This window comes from Eleutherodactylus coqui, chromosome 1 (genome assembly GCF_035609145.1).
Source record: "Eleutherodactylus coqui strain aEleCoq1 chromosome 1, aEleCoq1.hap1, whole genome shotgun sequence".
Lineage (NCBI taxonomy): Eukaryota > Metazoa > Chordata > Amphibia > Anura > Eleutherodactylidae > Eleutherodactylus > Eleutherodactylus coqui.
In genome coordinates, this window is record NC_089837.1 from 463,601,916 (window position 1) to 463,624,018 (window position 22,103).

The 22,103-nt window shown below is 43.8% G+C and overlaps 1 protein-coding gene across 1 annotated transcript in view; it reads left to right on the forward strand.

The window, feature by feature from the left end:
• Window positions 1–22,103, forward strand: part of NCKAP1L (NCK associated protein 1 like) — a 169,304-nt gene that overhangs the window by 35,746 nt on the left and 111,455 nt on the right. The window contains exons 9-18 of the mRNA XM_066584307.1: window positions 1,686–1,734; window positions 4,659–4,815; window positions 8,486–8,542; window positions 10,056–10,152; window positions 10,231–10,340; window positions 14,748–14,880; window positions 15,148–15,229; window positions 15,540–15,598; window positions 18,524–18,669; window positions 21,628–21,760. Of these exons, the coding sequence (XP_066440404.1) occupies window positions 1,686–1,734; window positions 4,659–4,815; window positions 8,486–8,542; window positions 10,056–10,152; window positions 10,231–10,340; window positions 14,748–14,880; window positions 15,148–15,229; window positions 15,540–15,598; window positions 18,524–18,669; window positions 21,628–21,760 (1,023 nt within the window). The remainder of the gene's footprint in view (window positions 1–1,685; window positions 1,735–4,658; window positions 4,816–8,485; window positions 8,543–10,055; window positions 10,153–10,230; window positions 10,341–14,747; window positions 14,881–15,147; window positions 15,230–15,539; window positions 15,599–18,523; window positions 18,670–21,627; window positions 21,761–22,103) is intronic.

A 22,103-nucleotide genomic window follows, 5' to 3' on the forward strand; every position in this document is an offset into this window, starting at 1 on the left:
ACAGCTACACCTGCTCCCCATTCACAAATTCCTCACTGCTGCATCTCCATATACTTCAACAGAAAGTGTCTGCTTTTGCACGCAACCTTCCTTCCACTTAAGTATATGGAGATGCAGCAGCATTTCTAGTACAAAAAGCTGGTAGCAAAGTGCGTATGGATAGAGGAAAAGAAAGGGTGGGTACCCCACCACACCCAATGCGCATTTTGCCTATTCTTCGTCAGGGGTGATAGATGGAATCCGAATGAAACCTATTTAAATGAGCATCCACCAGTGGCTATAGATGTGTACACATGTATTTAATTAATCTTATCCTTAAGGCCTCATGTCCACGGGCAAAATATGATTTAAGATCCGCAGCGGATCTCCCGCATGCGGATCCGCATCCCATAGGGATGCATTGACCACCCGCGGGTAGATAAATACCCGCGGATGGTCAATAAAAGGGATTTAAAAAAAAATGGAGCATGAAAAAATCTGGACCATGCTCCATTTTCGTGCGGGTCTCCCGCGGGCTTCTATTGAAGCCTATGGAAGCCGTCCGGATCCGTGGGAGACCTAAAATAGGTATTTAAAAGTATTTACCCATCCGGAGCGGACCGGGAAGGTCTTCTCTTCCTCACGGCCGGATCTTTCTTGCTTCGGCTCGGCGGATGTGCCCGGCGCATGCGCGCGGCACGTCGACGACGTGCCGGCGACGTGCCGCCGGCGTGACGAATTCATCCGCCGGCCGAAAAAGAAGATCCGGCCGTGAGGAACAGCAGACCTTCCCCGCCCGCTACGGATAGGTAAATTCTTTTAAATTCTTATTTTCAGCCCTCATGTCCGCGGGTCAGGAGGGACCCGCTACGGATTCTACATGTAGAATCCGTAGCGGGCCTGATTTTCCCCGTGGACATGAGGCCTTAAGGGTTTCTTTGTGGGAAAGGTCATTACTAGAGATGAACGAACCCTTTTTCGCCCGAGCGCCGCGATTTTCGAGTACTTCCGTACTCGGGCGAAAAGATTCGGGGGGCGCCGTGGGTGAGTGGGGGGTTGCAGTGGGGAGTGGGGGGGGGGGAGAGGGAGAGAGAGAGGGCTCCCCCTGTTACCCGCTGCTACCCCCCGCTCCGCCACGCCTCCCCCCGCCCCCCCCCCCCCCCCGCACCCCTCGGATCTTTTCACCCAAGTACGGAAGTACTCGAAAATCGCGGTGCTCGATCGAGTAATTACTCGAAACGAGTATATTCGCACATCTCTAGTAATTACCTGTCAGTGTGGGATACTATGATGACATACAAAAAGAATGTCACATCCGGGTGAGAGTATTGGAATTACGTACATCAACCTACTCTGTGCATGTACCTAGTAAACCCGGCGGCCATTTGTAAAACTGGCAACGAGGTGTACACAGTGCTTATTCACAGTAAAAAAGAAACACATGGCTGTCCCAAAGTATATAAAAAATGACTGTGAACCACACCGAAAATTATTATTATAAGAAATTATAACCAAGTAAGATATTTAATACGTTTCTAATAGAATCACTTATTCTTGGAGACAAACAGCCTATCATTCTGCATATAATGTATATTTAGCCTCCTCCCTTATATTATGCATTCCAAACATTGTTTCTTGTTACATTATGCTGCCAATTCCCATGCAGGCCTAGTATATTGTGTCTGAATGCTGATATGTCTTTGTAGATGCCTTGTGAATATTTGTCTGTTGAGACCATGGAACGATGGATCCTGAGTAAGTCTATTCATTTAAAGGCATCATTCATTATCAATTTCTGGATTATACACTTTCAATGAGGTCTTGCCAATGTACAAACATGATCCGAGATAGACGCTCCAGCAAGGGGCATCAGGGCCATTTTATTTTTCCTACTATTCCATAATGTAACGACTGTGGAGGTGGAAACACTGTGTCAACCTACTGGGTGGGTGATGATCTAGTCCAGCTAGGTTGACAGACGACCCCAGCGTGGGAGATAAGATACTGGATGTATGCACCCCGTATGCAGATGGAAACTAGGTAAGGTATCTTGCCGTAAACTAATAACCAGGAGAGGGAAACTACTGCCTTTAGGCGGAGTACTCGTCCCGATGGGGACGACCCCACAGTCTTCCTCTAGACGCTAACTGACCCTGACAGGACAGAACACCTATAAAACAAATGACAGAATAATACCAGGACGTATAGAAACGAAGGAGGTACAAAATGACGGGGATGAACAGAGAGGCAGACTCACGTGGATAACAGACAGTTGGATACACAAGCAGAGGACACAGAACACAAGTAGAAGGTTGGGTAGCAAGGAAACTGCAGGAGCAGCGGCTAAACATGGAGTTATGGTCACACATCACACAACAACACTACAGCACTGACTGAAAGGCCCAGGGCAGCTATATAGGGATGTAATTAAAAAAAGGTGCATCAGCTGAGCAGGAGGCCCAGGAGCCATTAGACCTAGGAGTGCTGGAAGAGAATAAATGTAAATTCAGTGAACAGGGAGAGCAGGACGACGCCCTCACCTGCCAGACACAGAAGCAGAGGATTGTGTCTGAATAGTGCATCTAATATATAACCCCTCCAAACAAAAAAAATCTCACCGTCTCCCTACTTTATACTTCCAAACTAACTTTATCTGAGAGGTATAAAACAAAAGCACGGGCTCTGAAGTGGGCTCTGCCGTGCTACCTGTTGGAAGGCAGCTCCTCTGTTGTAAGTCATTTTCTGCCCTTCTGCAGGCCTTACAACATAACTAGAAATTAGAAGCTTGGACATTGACTTACAGCGAAGCTGCCTTCCTATAGGTGGCTCTGCGGAGTCTTTGTTCCACCTCCAATTTGCATATCTTATTCCCAAGAGGAGCTTGCATGGCCTAGAAGTCTTCACACATCAACTTGGTGATTTCCACAAGAAGTAACAGTGCTCTCCAAGACTCAAAACAGAGTGATAGTAGCCAAAACACAGTGAGATGATTTATTAATGTAACTACACCAGTCTTCCGTTATAACTGCATTGGAAAAAAGTACTTAAAAATAGTCCCTGTTTGATCAAAATTCATCTCTTGTAAAGTTGCAGTTGTTCGTATCTGAAGGACCTGCAAATGAATTTGCATGGAGATCCCCTCTTTGAACGATATCTCTGCAAACGACTAATGAACAGTCATGGCCGTTTGTAAATGCAAACAACGACTATCATTCGTACGACTCAGTGACTGTTCTGAGCGACTATCTGAATGACAGTTGCTTGGTGTAAAGGTACCTTTGGCCTACATTTCTATCTTGTTTGTTGCCTGTCCAGTGTTCTCAGCCAATCATCCAGTCTAACGTGCTGAAAACAGCTTTCAGATGGAAAACTGAATGTCTCCATGGGCTGTCACTTATGAAATGGAGACCAAAGCTGCAACCTATCAAGTCACCATACTGTTACTAAATAAGTACAAAGAGCAGTATAACCAATAATAAGACTATATGAGAGTCAAGTAATACCCCCAGACTGTGAGTACCTAATACAACACTATACAAAGACTAACAGTATCTCCATAGAGTGAGCATATTATGGTAGATTACAGCTCTACACAAGCGCTCTGTAGACCATATAAGTGATTACACTACTGTTATATCCAGTGATCACAGGCGACATCCTTTCTGACCAAAGTCATCACATTCTTTTTTTTTTTCACTATCCAGTTCAGACCACCTTGATGATTTCTCTTAGCCACAACTTTTCTCTACAGAATTTGACACGCAGACATATTTGGCTACTCATTTTCCCCTCACCCTTGCTATATTATCCACACCTCTATAATGCCACCTTTAACCCCCATTATATATAATGCCACCTTTAGCCCCTGTCTCATATGTAATGCCACCGTTAGCCCCTGTTATATATAATTCCACCTTTAGCCCCCCCTTACCCCCCTTATATATAATGTCACTGTTAGCCCCCTTTTCTTCCTAAATATGTGATAAAATACTACTTTGTGCGATTATGTGACAAATGTGCGTGCCAATCCCCTGCCTCAATAACAGAGGCTGGGGAATGTCCGCATGTGTGTTTGCCACATGATTGCACAATGCAGAAGTCAGAGGGGACAGAGCAACACTGATTACCAGCGTCCATGGAGTGTCGCAGGAAGTAAGTATATATTGTTTTTTTTTTTAAATTAAAAATGCTTTTAAAATATATTAAAGCTAGGTAGGCCAGACTGCTGTGTCTGACCCAGCAGCCCAGGCCCCTCTGGGACCTAACCAGCCCACCAACAATTTTTCCAGGGCTGTTAATGTCTGCCTGCTGGCAAACCCTTGCCTTTTGCATCTCGGACGCATGCTCCGCCTGCTGCCCTGTAACTATGTTGCTGCAGCTGGGAGCTGGAGCTGTGAAGGGGAGAAGCTGTCTGCAGCATAGAACGGCTTCTCCTTACACAGCGCAATGTGTGTGGGGGGGGGGGGGGGGCAAGTGAGTGCAGGAAAAGGAGACTTTGGACAGATGTGCGGCACAGAACAAAGGATTATGTTTGTAAAACAGAATAAAGCATAGAAAGCAGGCTTCAAATGTTATAATGGCAACACAAATGCTTAGAATAACCTATTCTGTACATTAAGTTATTTAACTTGTGTAACGCTGCAACCACCTGACTTAACAGTAGTTTTTTCTATTTCCAGTTGGATTTCTGCTGTCACACAGTGCACTGAACTCACAGCAGTCAAGCTTGGAGCTATGGAAATTGGCACTTCAGGGTTCCCACTGTATTGTACTGATCCGGGATGATGTTCTGCTGATACACCGTGTCACTGAGGAGTTTTTTGGCAGCATAAAAGGGTATGCTATGAATAATATGCAAACTACAGGTTATAAGCTAAAGTTTTTATTTTTCCCTTAAAGTGACCTTATATTTATAGAATATGACAACTATTTTACAGAGTGAATAGTCTTAATCATGTAGCCTAAACACACGCCGGGGGCAACTACTTCATAAGACATTGCCTCAGCAACATCCATGCTTCTAAGAAGACAATGATACTCGGTCAACAACAAGGAGGCCTTCCTTCTAAATGTATATTAACACGGGTTCAGTCAGATCAGGGTTTTTACTCCAATTTTGCAAAAATACAGTAGGGAAATGACTGTAGCACACAAATAGCCCATAAGCATAGTAGAGAGTTCCAAGAGGCTGTAGTATTAGGCTGGGTTCACACGGGACAGAATTGCCACGGAATTTCCTTGCGGAATGTCTACATGGCAATTCCTCCCGCGGCCCCTAATCCCGGGATTAGCCAGCAGAGGGGACGAGATCTTTTCTCATTTCCGCAGCGGCCTCTCTCCTCTCTATGGGGTTAGAAAGCCACAGCGGAATGCCGATGGTGAAACCGCTACAAAACCCCGCCTAAAGACCACGGGTTTTGAAGCCGTTCTTTACCAGCAAAATTCTTGCGGTTTTTCGATGCGGCCATTCCGAGAGAATTACGCTGAAATTCTTTCTCATGTGACCCCATCCTTATGCTTCTTGGCACATATTCCTTACTGCGTCCTACTTGCCCATGTGTGAGGGTGTGGAGAATTCTGAAGGTGATTACAAACAGATTAGGCTATTTTTGGCATTTGTGTTTTTTGTCGCTATTTTGGAAATGTTTAACTAATTTCTGCTGATTACTTGAAGGGGGAAATAAAAGCATGTTTACCATCAGGGCTTAGTCACACGGGCGCCGATGAGCCCGTCTGACTAAGCCCTTACTGCAGGAAGAAGACGGCCATGCTTCAGGACGGACGACTCCCCGCAGCGCCAAAGAAAGAACACATGACCGGCAGTGAAGCTGGTCACATGTTCGTTCTTCCGGCGCTGCAGAGAGAAGTCCGTCCTGAAGTGCGGCCGTCTTCTTCCTGCAGTACCACGGGCGCCGATGCGCTCGTGTGACTAAGCCCTCAATCTGAACCAGCTTAAGTGCTGCTCAGTTACAAAAGCTTGTATTAAGTAATACATATGCTTTGTAGCAAGTTTCTTGGATAACTCCAAGACCTCAATCCTACGGCAAGTTCGGATTCCGGCTGTGAAATATCGCAGAGAAATCAGACCAGGTGCCGGCCAGAGACTCTATACTCACTTGTCCCGATCCACGGCAATTGTCTCAGCTGTCACACCGGTGTACATTTGCGCAGTGCAGGGCATGGCGCTGCCAGTGCGCCGGCGATGACGTGGATCCACTGCAATTTCAAAATTAACATTATGGAATCGCTGCGGATTGGACGGCTTCCATTGACTGCAATGGAAGCCGTCCGTGTGACTTTCCATACAGAATAGAGCATGCTGCGACTCTCCCCGTGAGCGGAAAATCCGCTCGTGAGCATAGGAAAATTTTTTCACATGGCATGCTATGGATGGACATTGCTACGGTGCACATTCAGAATGTTTTCACTTATGGGAGGTCTAAGGTCAGCTTCACACACACATTCTGTTAGCAAAATTGCTGCAGAAAATCCGAAGTGTTAGGATGTCTTTTTACAAGGGTTGAATTTCACAGGTGTTCTGCACCATTTAGGTGCAGATCTGTCCACCCTGTAATTGCTGCGGGTATTCTGTTGTGGAATGCCAGCAGCAATACCACCAGGTAAGAAGGCAGATTCTTGACCTGATGTAAGGAGCACCGAACAACAAAGCTGTTGTTCACATTTCTTTTATACGGGCTGAGAATCTCTGGTATGGGGACAAATGATCGTTGCTACAATTGTTAGTCCTCATAGCACTGGCTGTACAGCTCCCCATTCACATGCAGAAGTATACAGCCAATGAATGAGTTTTTCTTCCTTCGTTGACTGATCAATCCACCTTTTACACAGCCCAATGTTCAGGTGAGCATTTGAGCCCAATCATCAGACTGTATTAAATGCCTTCACTTAGGGGGGTTGACATATGTGCCATTGCAGAGGGGCCAAGTAGGTAAGAGGGCCACTGCTACTTTAAAAACAACTAACAGCTTTTTAATAGAACACGATTGCTGATGGATTGTTAGAGAAACATAAGGGGTGCTCAATAGAAGAGCAATGAACCCCTGTATTGCGCTTGTAGAAGTGCTCTCTGCGGTCTGTGTCCGCCACCGCCCCCTAGCTCAAATTGGATTAAAGCATTTGTCGAGTACTAGAAAAACATGGCTGCTTTCTTCCAGAAACAGTGTCATACCTGTCCATGGGTCTTGTCCGGTATTACTCAGTTCTATTGAATTAAAAGGGGGTTGGCACAGTTGTATATCTAAAGCTATCACAACCGCACTGTGTATCTGTGTCATTACCCCATCACTTCATTTTACCTTATCTTAGGCAGATTACATATTGTCTTATAGACAGTTTCGGGAAAACGCTACAAGGGCAGTGAAAGGGGAAGTGAAATAATCTTTGACCTTCTTCAGCAACCTGAATGTCTGCTCTATTCCTTTAAAGCGCTTGTACCAAAATTTTAAATTATGCCCCATCAACAGGAGAGGAGATAACTTTATGATTGTGGGGTCTGACCACTGGGAGCCCCCCAACGATCACAAGAACAGCGGTCCTGAAGGTCTCAGCATGAATGGAGCAGAAGAAGTGCTTAACAACGGCAGCACTGGAGATTGCCAAGCTCTTCTACTCATTTCCGGTGCTGTCATTACAATGAATGGAGCAGTGACGCACATACGTGTCTTCTTTATATATAGGGACAGTCAAGACCCCCATTCTCTTTTAGCATCACTGGGGCGTACTAGCAGTCAGACCTCCCATGATCATAAAGTTATCCCTTATCTTGTGGATAAGGAATAACTTTAGATTTTGGTACAGACCCCTTTAATTAAAGGGGTTGTTTTAGGATGTACAAATACTGATATAACAGAGCATGTTACTCATCTGTCCAAATAAAAAAGATGGAACAATACCTCTGCAACGCCTGACCCTTTATACAGGTTTGTAAAGCTATGATTAGAAATTGAAAACCAAGCCAGAATCCATACACAGACAGCTGTTTCGGGGTTTTTGCCCCTCATCAGTGTGCAGTAGGAAGCTACTGGCTTGGTTTTCAATTCCCAATCATTGCTCTACAGACCTGTATAAAGGGTCAGGCATTGATTTGGAGTAATGCAGATTTCCATCCAATAGGTAAAGCTGTAGAGGTATTGTTTCATCTTCCTTATTTGCATATTACCCAGATGAGCATGGATGGCCTTGTCAGTCTCCTCACTCACCTTCTTCGTGTTCTCCCTAAGAAGAGATGATACCTTCCTGACTCATCTGCAGATTTTGGTCACCATGCCAGACAAAGTGTAGATCTGTAGTTACAAAGTCACAAATATATAAACCAGTGGCCAAATCCCACAACTATAGGGGATGTATTTCTATTGAGTCTCAAATTTTATCATAGGCTTCATAATCAGTACATAAAATAATATTGTTTGGGTAATAGACAGTAAATTATGTACAGTTCACAATCATGTTGGTAGCTGATTTTTTAATGCCATTTTCTTTCGATTAGGTATGGAAAACGGGTCGTGGATGTGAAGGAATGCAAAGAACACTTCATGACACATAGGTCAGTCTCACTGGTACAATTTATTGCATTTATTCAAGGTCCAAAGAGCATTGAAGTCAGAAAGTGTTTTTATCATTGTAATGGAGATATTGTAGACTACTTGACCCTTTGAAGGACATTACTGAATGTGTAAAAGAATCAAATAGTAACACAAAGTAACATACATGAATCTCTTCCCATCAGGGGCGTAACTAAAGGCTCAGGGGCCCTGATGCAAAACGTGAACTGCCCCCCCCCCTCTATCTGTATCTGTACCCGTACCCATACCTAAACCATGCTACACAGAGACATAACCTGAAGCGTCTGGGCCCCAATGTAAAACTGGTAACAGGGCCCCCAACTATAATGCTTTACTCATAGTACTGGGCTCCCTATATGGAGAAGAGAGGCCTTATGGGCCGGCTAAGGCTCCTGGGCCCAGGTGCAACCACATCCCCTGCATCCTCTATAGTTACGCCCCTGCTTCCCATCATACTTACTGCACATACCCCATGCAGCTAGTACTTCTCTAGTTGTCCACAGCATATGCTGGGTATGGAGTCTTTAACAGCCAACACCACCCTGCGACAGTTGCAATCGGAGATAACTAATTGCGTCTGTTAACCCTATAAATGCAACGGTCATTTCAGACAGCAGCATTTAAATGCTCTTATCGCCGGGATGCCATCCGGGTGTCATGGCAGCGTGGGGCCTCCTGAATTTCCCCAGGGCTGTAATGATCGCGTGTCACGTCTTTGATAGGCAGCCTGTTAAAATACAGTATAATGCAATACCATAGTATTGTATTATACTATATAAGCCAACAAACAATCACAAGTTCAAGTCTCCTACTATAGTGGCTAATTAAAAAAAAAGGAAAATAAGGAAAATTAAGATTTTTTAATTTTTATTAAAAAAATATTAAAATAAACGCTTTTCCCTGTCGTTGCATCAAATAAATGAATTTTAAAAAATCCATAATTGGTGTTATGTCTGGAAAGTTCCAATTTATTAAGATATCACATTACTAATCCTGCATGGTTAACTAACAAAATATGCAATAGCAGAATTTCACTTTTTTGGTGACTCTGTCTCCAAGATAAAATTGAATAGAAAGCAATCAAAAAGTCGTTAGTTCCCCAAATTAGTACTAGTACAAACTACAGGACCACACGCAAAAAATGAGCCAACAAAAAAATTAAAATGTTATGGGGGTCAAGCTATAGCGTCAGAAAAACTGTCTAAAAACTCTATAAATTTGGTATTGCTCTAATCGTACTAACCCACAGAATAAAGACAACATCCTTTTTACTGTACCATGAATGCCGCAAAAAAAACATTTTGCCCCACTTAGAAATGTCTAAAAGTTTTCCAATACATTATATGGTATATTAAATTGAACCATAGAAAAATACAACTTGTTCCGCAAAAAACAGGCGCTTATGCAGATATGGCACCCCAAAAATAAAAAAAAATTAAATTGCTTGCATAAGCAGAGTTTATGTAACTAATAAGGTATTAATTCTCTCCAAAGTGGCCAATTTCACCGCGCCAGGCGTATGTTCCTCAGAGGTACGGTGAAAGAACTGGAGACCATTTTAGCTGATGAACCCGGCCTACTGGGTCCCAAGGTAATGACTTTACTAAAGTTAAGGAAATCCGAAATAAGAAATAGAATTGATAACATCTAATAGTGTTCTTTATTTCAGGCTCTGTTTGCATTCATGGCTTTATCCTTTTGTCGTGATGAGATTAACTGGCTGGTACGTCATGCTGAGAACATCACCAAATCCAAATCCCCAGAGGACTACACAGATGTGTATGATAACTACAGACTTATCTTTTCATTGTCTTTATCATGTTTTAGAAATGACCTGAAATGTTGCTCATCAGTTGCTGTATGACTTATTGGGGTCTACTACAGTTTTGGGTCATTCGCTATTCAGTCATGATGGTGCTACAGTAGAACTTCAAACTACAGTTCTTTTGACCTATTTCTATGGAGCTAAATGCACATAGTGAGAACAATTAAAAGGGTTTTTCAGGACATGATGAAAGGCCTATCCTTAGAACTAAATACTACTGGGTGGCATTCATTTGCTTCTAGAGTTTCTGTTCCAGGGCAGTAACATAACTATGGCTCTCAATTGCAACTGGGACCCATAGTTCTGGGGCATGGAGGCCTCTGGCTCCATCAGGTCCTTCAGAGTCCCTCATGTAAGGCCCTGGCACTATTCAGCATTAAGATGAGGTAAGGGGTTGCCAGAGCTGCAGCTAAGGGTAGCAGGCATGGTTCATACTCCATGCAAGCACAGTCAGGCAGAAATGGGGAGAGGGGAGCGCAAGATGTAAGTCTGTGGCAGTCTAGCTGGTTATTGTAAGTGCAGCTTAATCACTTTTATCACTCTGCAGTGCTCCTTTGCGCTCTTCTTGCTCTTCCTCCTCTGACAGTCTTATATCCTTTGGTAAATAAATCTTTGCTAACCAGCATCAGGATGTTGTACGTGGAGTCCCATTCAATGTCCAGTGGAGATGTGTCAGCTCTATGGGTGAGCAGAGGATGCACAGAGAAATATCAACTTTAGGGGCAAGCATAAAATGGAGGGAGAAGTATTAGCTCTTGGGCTAGAAATGATGGAGGGAGAAGTATTAGCTCTAGTGCTGAGCAGAGGATGCAGGGAGAAGTATTAGCTCTAGTGCTGAGCAGAGGATGCAGGGAGAAGTATTAGCTCTAGGGTGGAGCAGAGGATGGAAGGAGAAGTATCAGCTCTAGGGGAGAGCAGAGGATGGAGGGAGAAATATTAGCTCTAGGGGGGAGTAGAGAATGGAGAGGGAAGTATTAGCTCTAGGGGCGAGCTCAGGATGGGCGAAGAAATATTAGCAATAGTGGCGAGCAAAAGATTGAAAGAGAAGTATTAGCTCTAGGGGAGAGCAGAGGTTGAAGGGGGAAATATCAACTCTAGGGGAGAGCAAAGGATAGGGAGAAAAGTATCAGCTCTAGGGGCGAGCACAGATGATGGAGGAAGAAATATCAGCTCTAGTGGCAAACTGAGGATAGAAGGAATACTAGCAGTTCTAGTGGCAAGCAGAGGGTAGAGGGAAAAATATCTCTGGGGTTGAGCAGCAGGTGCAAGGGGGGGCATTCAAAAGTTTGGTATGGGGCTCAGCTACACTCCTGTACTAAGGGAACCATAGGAAATGGGGAGCCTTGAGCAATAGCCTAGCTTGCCACACTAATTCCAACGCATAGGCCTTAGTCAGACGGGCGATTTTTCGCGTGATTTGCGGATCGCATGACGGATGCGCATCCGCAAATCGCGTGACCGGTGCGCGCAAGTCGCCCGCAAATCGCCCGAAAATCTGCTCCTAGCCGCGTTTCATTAGAAACGGGCCGGAGCTGTCCAGCGCATTGCATTCAATGGAGACGGCAATACAGCCGTCTCCATTTAAAGCAATGCGCTGCGGGCGAGCCCGGGAGGAATTGTCGGTAAGGGCTTAAATATATAAGCCCTTCCCTGCAATCCATCCTAAAATGTGTTAAAATAAAAAAAAATTGTATACTCACCTTCTGCCGGCAGCCGGAGCTCCGCGTGGCTGTCCTGCAGTGGGTATGAAGGGGGTGTGAGTCAGACCTGCCCCCTGATTGGCTCAGCGCTGAGCCAATCAGAGGCATGCCTCATTCACACCCATTCATGAATTCATGAATGGATGTGAGTCAGACCTGCCCCTTATTGGCTCAGCGCTGAGAGGCAGCAATCACTCACCCATTCATGAATTCATGAATGGGTGTGTGAGTGTTTTCAGCCTCTGATTGGTCAGGGCTGTGACCAATCAGAGGCAGATCATTCAGCAGGCGGGGATTTTAAAGCCCCGCCGGCTGAATAGTGCCGAGAAGCAGTTCAGGAGAACTGACAGCGGCCGCGGCTGGACTCCGGCTGCAGTGGAAAGGTGAGTATACAATTTTTTTTTATTTTAACACATTTTAGGATGAATTGCAGGGAAGGGCTTATATATTTAACCCCTTCCCAACAATTCACCCCGCGCACGCCGGCAGCCCATTGCTTTCAATGGAGCGGCTGTATTGCCGCTCCATTGAATTCAATGGGCAAACATCGTTCTTCTCTGCCACAGCTGTTACAGCTGTGGCAGAGAAGAATGATTTGTCTTCTATATGTTCTCAATGGGGTCGGCGCTGCTGCCGCCGGCCCCATTGAGCGAATATACAGAAGAGAACAGGAATCGCAGATCGCAGATAGGTGCGATCTGCGATTTTTTGTTCTATAATTTATCGGACGAGCGCATAAAAAGTGCTCATGTGTCCGATACCATTGCAAAGCAATGGTTTTAAAAAATCGCCGGACGCATGCGCAAATCGCGGCTAAAAACTCCCGTCTGACTAAGGCCTTAGGAATCATTCACACAGGTGCATGCAATTTCGGTCAGTAAAAAACAGTACCGACTGCACTGCGTGTTGAGTATGGACATTTTTTTTACATCCATGTGTCACCTGTGTGTTATCCGTTTTTCATGTGCATAAAAAATACAAGATAGCCCAATTGATGTTACTTATTTTCTCCACTATCTCCTGACAACATATGTAAAAAACACAGCGCACACACATGGAGCAACCATATTCACTGCATTTTTTTACGCTCGCATAGCCTTGCACAGGTAATATCAACCAAAATTAAACATGCTGCAAACTTTTTAGGGCTCCTGCACACTGGCAAGAGCAATATCGGGATGTGATTGACGTTCCGATATCGCTCTAGCAATCCTTCCTGAAGCCCTGAATGTGAGGCGTTTCTGCAGGGTAACAGCCTCCCATCCCTGCAGGGCTGAAGGAATCTCCTGCTGTCATAGCCACAGCAGGAGATACTGTTCTTCTCCTATTGCTTCCTATGGGGCCGGCGGCTGCAGCGCCAGCCCCATTGAAATCAATAGGGGATCCTTGCGATTCTCTGCCACTGTGAAAGCAGTGGCAGGGAACTTTCTGCAACAAGGATTTTCGGGAGGGGGCTCGAAATATAAGTCCCCCCCCCCCCAAAATAATCAATACCTGTTGAAAAATAAAAGTAAAAAAGTAGAATACATCACCTTTGTAGCGCTGTCATCTCTGGCGCGTCTGCTTGCAGGTCCCGGCACTCTTCTTCTGGACGGGGATTGAAAATCCCCACCTCCTGAAGCGCTGCCTCTGATTGGCTGAGCGCTGTGATCAACCAGAGGCAGCACTCAGCTGTCAATCAATGATGGTTTCATCAGGCGATGCCAGCGCTACTAAGGTGATGTATTCTTTTTTATTTTTATTTTTCTACAGTTATTGATTATTTTCGGGGGGGCTTATATTTCAAGCCCCCCCAAAAAATCCTAGTTGCGGTGAGTCCCCTGCCATTGCTGTCACAGCAGTGAAAGAGGATCGCGATCCTCACCCATTGACTTCAATGGGGCTGGCGCTGCCGCCGCTGGCCTCATTGGAAGCAATGGGCAAAATTGCAAAAAGAATTGGCATGCCACAATTTTGTTTTAACGCTGCATCGCAAGCGTTAAAACATTGCAAATGTGCATGGAGCCATTGGAAGCCATTGGCTTCATAATTTAGCTATTTCTCACAGCCTCGCATCACTGGGAAATCGTGCGATTACCTCGCCAGTGTGAAGCCACCCTCACACAGACTATTGGTCCACGCGAAAAAAATCCTGTGTTAATAGGCCAGTTTACTTTAATGAGTCAATGTACGGCCCATGTTTAGTGTGTTAAAAACAAAGACAACACATGGACAGGAAAAACGCCCGTGTGAATGTACCGTTCAGGAGAAGCATCAGGAAGGGTTTGCTGATGTATTTTGTGAAGGTACTGTATCAACCAAATTCTGAATTTGGATACAAAGTCAGTGCACTTATAGACATTTCCACCATATGTGAAAGATAGAGGCCAGTCCCACAGGAACGATATACCATGGAGTGAACACCGTCATAGTAGCCTCAATGGAATCCATGTTGATTGAAGCCATTACAGTTTTGATATCTTTGCTCACCTGACTCAGAAGGTTTGGCCGAATCTGCCTCTCACTTTATCATGTGGGTTTTGGCTTTTATGTAAGTTTTATCCTGATTTTGAGTTATTATATTATGAATATAATATCTTATAATTTATATTTATTCTAATGCAATATAACTAAAACCCTAGCAGCTTTGCTCTTATTCTCTTTTATATGTTTTTACACTAGACACATAGCTGAGTTGATGCTTTTGATTGAAGAGATCCGAGTACTGCTGAGAAAGAATCTGCCCATCATTCAGCGTTATCATCTACAGTATCTGGCAAAATTTGATGCTTTGGTCCTCAGTGACATTATACAGGTAACTGACACTAGTGTATATACATAATAGCATGATATCATCTACATTACTTGATATATACTGTTCTTTTTAAAACCCTGCTGTATATTACACTACATCTAATAGACATCCTTCTAAGATAACATTGACAACTGATAATACTATTAAATATGTCATTTCTTTCTAGCCTTTTATTTGTCCTTTGTTTATTCTGTTTGCTTGATCCCGCACCAGTGCCAATATGTCACTATGTTCTGACTAGATCCTAATTATATCCTATATTTCCAGAACCTAACAGTTTGCCCAGAAGAAGAGTCTGTGATCATGTCATCATTTGTGAGCACACTATCTGCTCTGAAAGTAAAGCAAGGTAATATACTTATTCCATATACAAGCACACCTGATGCAAGTAACAAAGCCCTTGATTAGTTGCATCAGGTGTGCTTGAGAAAACACCTCAGTTGCAAATGTGTGTTCTTATGAGGGATTCCATTCAAGGGATTAAACAATTCTGAGACTGCAGTAGTCATTGAAAGTGGCATTTTGTTTTGAATTTGGAGAAATCATTTGTTATATTTCTTGTTTTGAGTTTTTTACTTTGTTCTTGTTAGTTTTTTTGGGAATAGCTGAAAGTTTGTAAATTTGGCAAATAAACCTAATACTTTATTTCTTTTCTACAGTGGAAGACAAGGATGTATTTGACTTTAGAGCTTTGAGACTTGACTGGTTCCGGCTACAGGTAATGAAACTGAGAACGCATCTTCTGATATTTCCCTTTAAGGCATCCTTCACATGAGTATGGCTGCCTGCAGACAGTCGGGTTGAATCCGGCTGCGAGAATTCTCGCAGCGGGACCCGACCCGAGCGCCTGCAGAGAGCAGCGCGGAACTCACCCGCTCCGGCTCTTTCATGTGCCGGCTGTGGGGCAGCTGGTGTGTGCGCAGAGCGGAGTCGGTGGCCGTGGAGTGACGTTTCTGTGCGGGGCTCACAGAGCCCCTCACAGAAATACAGCATGCCGCCGTTTGTTTTCTGCGCGTGATTTCGCGCAGACAAACCCGCGGCCGTCTGCATAGAATTGCGTATTGTAATGCAATCCTATGCAGGCGTGTACGGGCGGAAATTCTGCGAGGAATACTAGCCACGGAATTTCCGCCCGTGTGTAGGAGGCCTATATGTACAACTTTTTTGCACACTGAATGATGCTTTTTTGCATGCACATCAGCGTATTTTACTGTACTTTTTGCTTATTTGCGTGTGGCAAACAAAGAGGCACCGATTTAAATGGCTAATTAGTCTAATGAGTTCCAGATGTGTTCTTTTTCCAGCAGAATTGTGCAGCGTATCATGCATCTCCTCATTTCTGCACCCCGCCATTGACTTCTATGGGGACCTTTGGTTCACTAATGCACAGGAAAATACAGCATGCTTTTTTTGCGTGACTGATAAATACACGCATGTGAACAAACCGATTGAAATCAATGGGTTCTGTTCTCAAGATATTGCGTGCGTAAAATTTGCATACAGAAATACGTCCATGTGAATGTAGCCTAAATGGCAGACTACTGATAGCAACGAGCATACTAAGATAATACAGCATACAACATTTTAAAACTAGTTACAACACTCCTTCGTTTACCCTATGTTACGGTACTTTGAGGGTGCAGCAATTCTTCCGAGCACTAGGGGTCAGTAAAACAGAACATATGATATTTCTTTCGTAACGGGGTTATTGGCAGCCGCACGCTTCATTGTGTTTTGCGATGATTGTTCATCTGTTGTAAATATTCTGCTTTGTAATAGGAAATATAAATAAACAATGTGCAGCATTTCAATTAAAGAGCTCAGCCGCAGTCTTTGGCATCATCACCACAACTGTCATTAAATATTGAAAACCCGTTGTGTTTCCATAATGGAAATAGATGAAACAAATCATACACTAATACACCTTGGGTTAGCAATTCCGGTCCCCTAAGTTTAGAGACAGGCTGTGACAAGTCAAGTCTGGAAAATGATTTGAACTTACTTTCATCCCTTTTCCATTACTCTGCAAATAGTAATGATCTCACAATAGGGAATACTACGGGTGCGACAAGAGCGGCTCTGATCCTTTGGATCAACAGGCCACTTAGTAGGTACGATGTACAGAGGTCCCTCAACATGCAATATTAATTGATCTGGGATGACCATTGTATGTTAAAAACATAACTCTGTTGAAACTTGATAATTGGTTCTAAAGCCCCCAAAATGTAATCCCAAAGTAATACAAAGGGAACTTAAAGGGAACCTGTTGCCACCTAGTTATTGTGCTGATAGGGCAGATCCGAAGAGTCCGGGGATGTACTTTTTATACTTACCTGGCTCTTCATTCCCGTGCTGCCCCCTATGGAAGTTGGAGTGAGAATAGCGCAGCAGATTCATCTCTGTAGACTGTGCATGCATACACTTTTCTCTTTGGGAACCCACGCGTCAACTTCCATGGGTGACAGCGCGAGAACGGGGAATTGGGTAAGTATAAAAAGTACATCCCCGGATTCCTCTGGACCTGCCCTATAAGCACCATAACACGATAACAAGACAACATTCCTGCTATTTAACCAATGGTATTAAAATAAGAATATCAGCTGCAGATAACAGTCCTCTACTGCCGCAATCCAGCATTACAGTCCCGCTGTCCTCCCGTTGTTTGTTGCTGAAGATGATGTCATCAGATATAACGTGATCTCTGCAGCCTATCAGAAGTCTCAGTATCACCATTGTCTAGCATCATAGCGCCTAGGATGTGAACGCTGATGTCAAGATAGTGGGCAGTATATGTTGAATCTGGTTACAACACCCAGGGAAAGATCATTATGTGTTGAGAATATTGTATCCTTGTGGCCATTGAAGGATCATTATATGCTGATGCAGTGCATATCGATGTAGCAGCGCTCATGCACACTACAGCAATAGTGTGGCATGGCAATGTCACTGGCGTATCTATAGGGGATGCAGTTGCACGCGGGCCCAGGAACCTTAGGGGGCCTGTAAGGTCTCTCTTCTCCATATAGGGAGCCCAGTACTATGAATAAAGCATTTTAGTTGGGGGCCCTATGACAGGTTTCCATTGGGGCCCAGAAGCTTCAAGTTACACCTCTGACTATGCTATTTGTGTAACGCCACGAATGTTCAGGTTAACGATATACATCTTTATTAGCCACAAAATACAATAATATCCTAATCTAGCCTTCAGTAGTCCAGTCCTAGAATCCCATAAAACCACTAAGCAGAGAGAACCAATTACAAGATAGTCCAATAATCCAGCGCTAGAAGCACTAGTCCTTTCTGCACTGACAGTGGGTCTGGCAATCAGCTGATTGGTTGTGATCCTGAGCGGCGCACCTCCGCTAATCAACTAACCTATCCTGAAGACAACCGCTTTAACTCAAGGCCTTGAAGGGCTTCTTCGAGCCAATATCACAACATTTTCAGGATTTTTGTAACTATAGATAGTGATATAAAAATAAAAATGAATAATAAAATCCAAAATATTATTTGTGTAAAATCTTCATTTAAACACTTTTTAATGATACATTCTCCAAATCCTCTATATACGAACTGTTGGGATTCTTCATGCAGTGGATGGACACATTCTAGTCTGTGTTGATCACCTTGTCACCCACTTTAGGCCTATACCAGTGTAGCAAAAGCCCCGCTGTCTCTTCGTGAAAATCAGGACCTGGGCAAAGTGATGAATCTGATAATGTTTCACTCCTGGATGTTGGATTCTGTGGAGGAGCTGATTACCGAGACCTCTGACCTGTCCATCTTCTGGTTAGTATACCCTAACTAGACATATACTGTAGCCTTCCTGTTACGTTTGTGCAGGGTGCAAGTATGGCGCACCTCACACACATCTTAAACATGTCAGACCTAGATGGAGCCAATGATGGCAGTGGACAATTATAGACATGTATTATAACACCAAAATGTGGGGAATACAAAATAAGGCAAGTAACGGCAACAGAAATACAGGAATGTGAATGATATCGACTTTGGTGTGGTAGACCCTGCCTAGAAGCAGGGATATCACCCTAATGGGGGAAGCCCCACATCAGGAACCTAGGGGGTCTAGTCTGTTCCTACATGGAGGGTAGGGAAGATGTATTACTCAGATGGAAAGAGCAATGCATGTAACACTGTATTTGGTAGAGTGAATAAGCCCCGCACAGAATACATAGCCATAGGTGCGCTGCCTCACCAAACACTTCATGCAGGACAATAACCGGTGCCCATGTAGAGGCGGGCCCAGAATAAATACACTTCCATTATGGCTCATTGGCCAGATAGGGGAAACATTCTCTTTTGGCCAATCAATCCATGCACCACAGGAAATGTTTGGGTAAGGAAGAGAAGAAGGGAACATCAAACACTGAGGAATTACCGACAAACGACACCTAAGCGACCTACTGCGGAGACAAAAAGAGGCACTCTTCATCGCCCAGAGCCAAAGGACAAGGGATATGCACGTAAGGCACAATCATGTAGGCAAGGGCTGATATTGTGTCGTTAACTCAGCTCTACCTTCTGATTGCAGCCAGAGCACCACAACCCTTCCCTTATATTATCTGTGCAGTTAAAGCTGTAACACCCCTAAAGGTGCTCATGCACCTTTAATAGCTGTCAGCCAAATGTTCAGACAACAGCAATTTCTCCCAGTTCCCCACAAAATGAACACTTGGTTTGGTCCAAGCGTTCATGTGTTTTCAGTAGGCATAGAGAGGTAAGCTGCTGGCAGACAGCTCTGGTGGTGGCTTATCCCCTGGGGGAACAAAAGGATTGTGCACTGAAATTCAGCATTCCTGATCCTTCTCTCCCCCAATATCTTCAGTTGGACAAAGTCATGTGGCCCCCAAAAACCTGTGATAATTGTCTTGTCAACGGGTCTGGATGGCTTCTCTTTAGATGTGTTCATCCCTTTGTTACATCAATCCATATGTTCATTCAGCTCTTTATTACAAAATGTGCTAACTGATCCCATTAAACAATTATATATATATATACACTACCGTTCAAAAGTTTGGGGTCACCCAAACAATTTTGTGTTTTCCATGAAAAGTCACACTTATTCACCACCATGCGTTGTGAAATGAATAGAAAATAGAGTCAAGACATTGACAAGGTTAGAAATAATGATTTGTATTTGAAATAACATTGTTTTTACATCAAACTTTGCTTTCGTCAAAGAATCCTCCTTTTGCAGCAATTACAGCATTGCACACCTTTGACATTCTAGCTGTTAATTTGTTGAGGTAAGCTTGTGAAATTGCACCCCACGCTTCTAGAAGCATCTCCCACAAGTTGAATTGGTTGGATGGGCACTTCTGGCGTACCATACGGTCAAGCTGCTCCCACAACAGCTCAATGGGGTTCAGATCTAGTGACTGCGCTGGCCACTCCATTACCGATAGAATACCAGCTGCCTGCTTCTGCTGTAAATAGTTCTTGCACAATTTGGAGGTGTGTTTAGGGTCATTGTCCTGTTGTAGGATGAAATTGGTTCCAATCAAGCGCTGTCCACTGGGTATGGCATGGCGTTGCAAAATGGAGTGATAGCCTTCCTTATTCAGAATCCCTTTTACCCTGTACAAATCTCCCACCTTACCAGCACCAAAGCAACCCCAGACCATCACATTACCTCCACCATGCTTAACAGATGGCGTCAGGCATTCTTCCAGCATCTTTTCATTTGTTCTGCGTCTCACAAACGTTCTTCTTTGTGATCCAAACACCTCAAACTTGGATTCATCCGTCCACAACACTTTTTTCCAGTCTTCCTCTGTCCAATGTCTGTGTTCTTTTGCCCATCTTAATCTTTTTCTTTTATTGGCCAGTCTCAGATATGGCTTTTTCTTTGCCACTCTGCCCTGAAGCCCAAAATCCCGCAGCCGCCTCTTCACTGTAGATGTTGACACTGGTGTTTTGCGGGTACTATTTAATGAAGATGCCAGTTGGGTACCTGTGAGGCGTCTGTTTCTCAAACTAGAGACTCTAATGTGCTTATCTTCTTGCTTAGTTGTGCAACGCGGCCTCCCACTTCTTTTTCTACTCTGGTTAGAGCCTGTTTGTGCTGTCCTCTGAAGGGAGTAGTACACACCGTTGTAGGAAATCTTCAATTTCTTAGCAATTTCTCGCATGGAATAGCCTTCATTTCTAAGAACAAGAATAGACTGTCGAGTTTCAGATGAAAGTTCTCTTTTTCTGGCCATTTTGAGCGTTTAATTGACCCCACAAATGTGATGCTCCAAAAACTCAATCTGCTCACAGGAAGGTCAGTTTTGTAGCTTCTGTAACGAGCTAGACTGTTTTCAGATGTGTGAACATGATTGCACAAGGGTTTTCTAATCATCAATTAGCCTTCTGAGCCAATGAGCAAACACATTGTACCATTAGAACACTGGAGTGATAGTTGCTGGAAATGGGCCTCTATTCACCTTTGTAGATTTTGCACAAAAAACCAGGCATTTGCAGCTAGAATAGTCATTTACCACATTAGCAATGTATAGAGTGCATTTGTTTAAAGTTAGGACTAGTTTAAAGTTATCTTCATTGAAAAGTACAGTGCTTTTCCTTCAAAAATAAGGACATTTCAATGTGACCCCAAACTTTTGAACGGTAGTGTATATATATATATATATATATATATATATATATATATATATATATGGTATTTTGCTATACTGTTATCTAACCAGTAATGCCTCTTTACGTAATATCTTGCTTTCACTTTAGTTTTCATGTTCGCACGTTTGAGAAGATGTTTCAATTAACGATGGAGGAGCCGTCAGCTTTGCGTTACAGCATTTCCTTTCCATTGGCGTGTACTCACTTCTTAAGTAGCACTCATGAGATGTGCCCAGAGGAGGTAAGATACAAGATTACAAGGAAAGTAACACAATCGCCCTATTGACCTTCGCGTTGTCTTCTGTTGTTTCGACCACATTGTGTTTATCTCCACACGTTATTGTTTAAGCCCAGTTATCTTATTAATTATACATAAGTCCCTTTGGTTTCTAAAGGCTGCAGACTGAATTGGATTTCAGTTCTGCAAAAGAGTATGTCTCTTCAGTTTTCTCTCCTAACCTGTACATTGCTGCCTGTGGTCTTGTGGCGAAACACTGAACATTAATTGTTGATTTATTGGTAATGAAGGTCAGTGGGGAGTAATAAGGAACCAAGGAACATTACTTCATTGTGCAATTGGATTC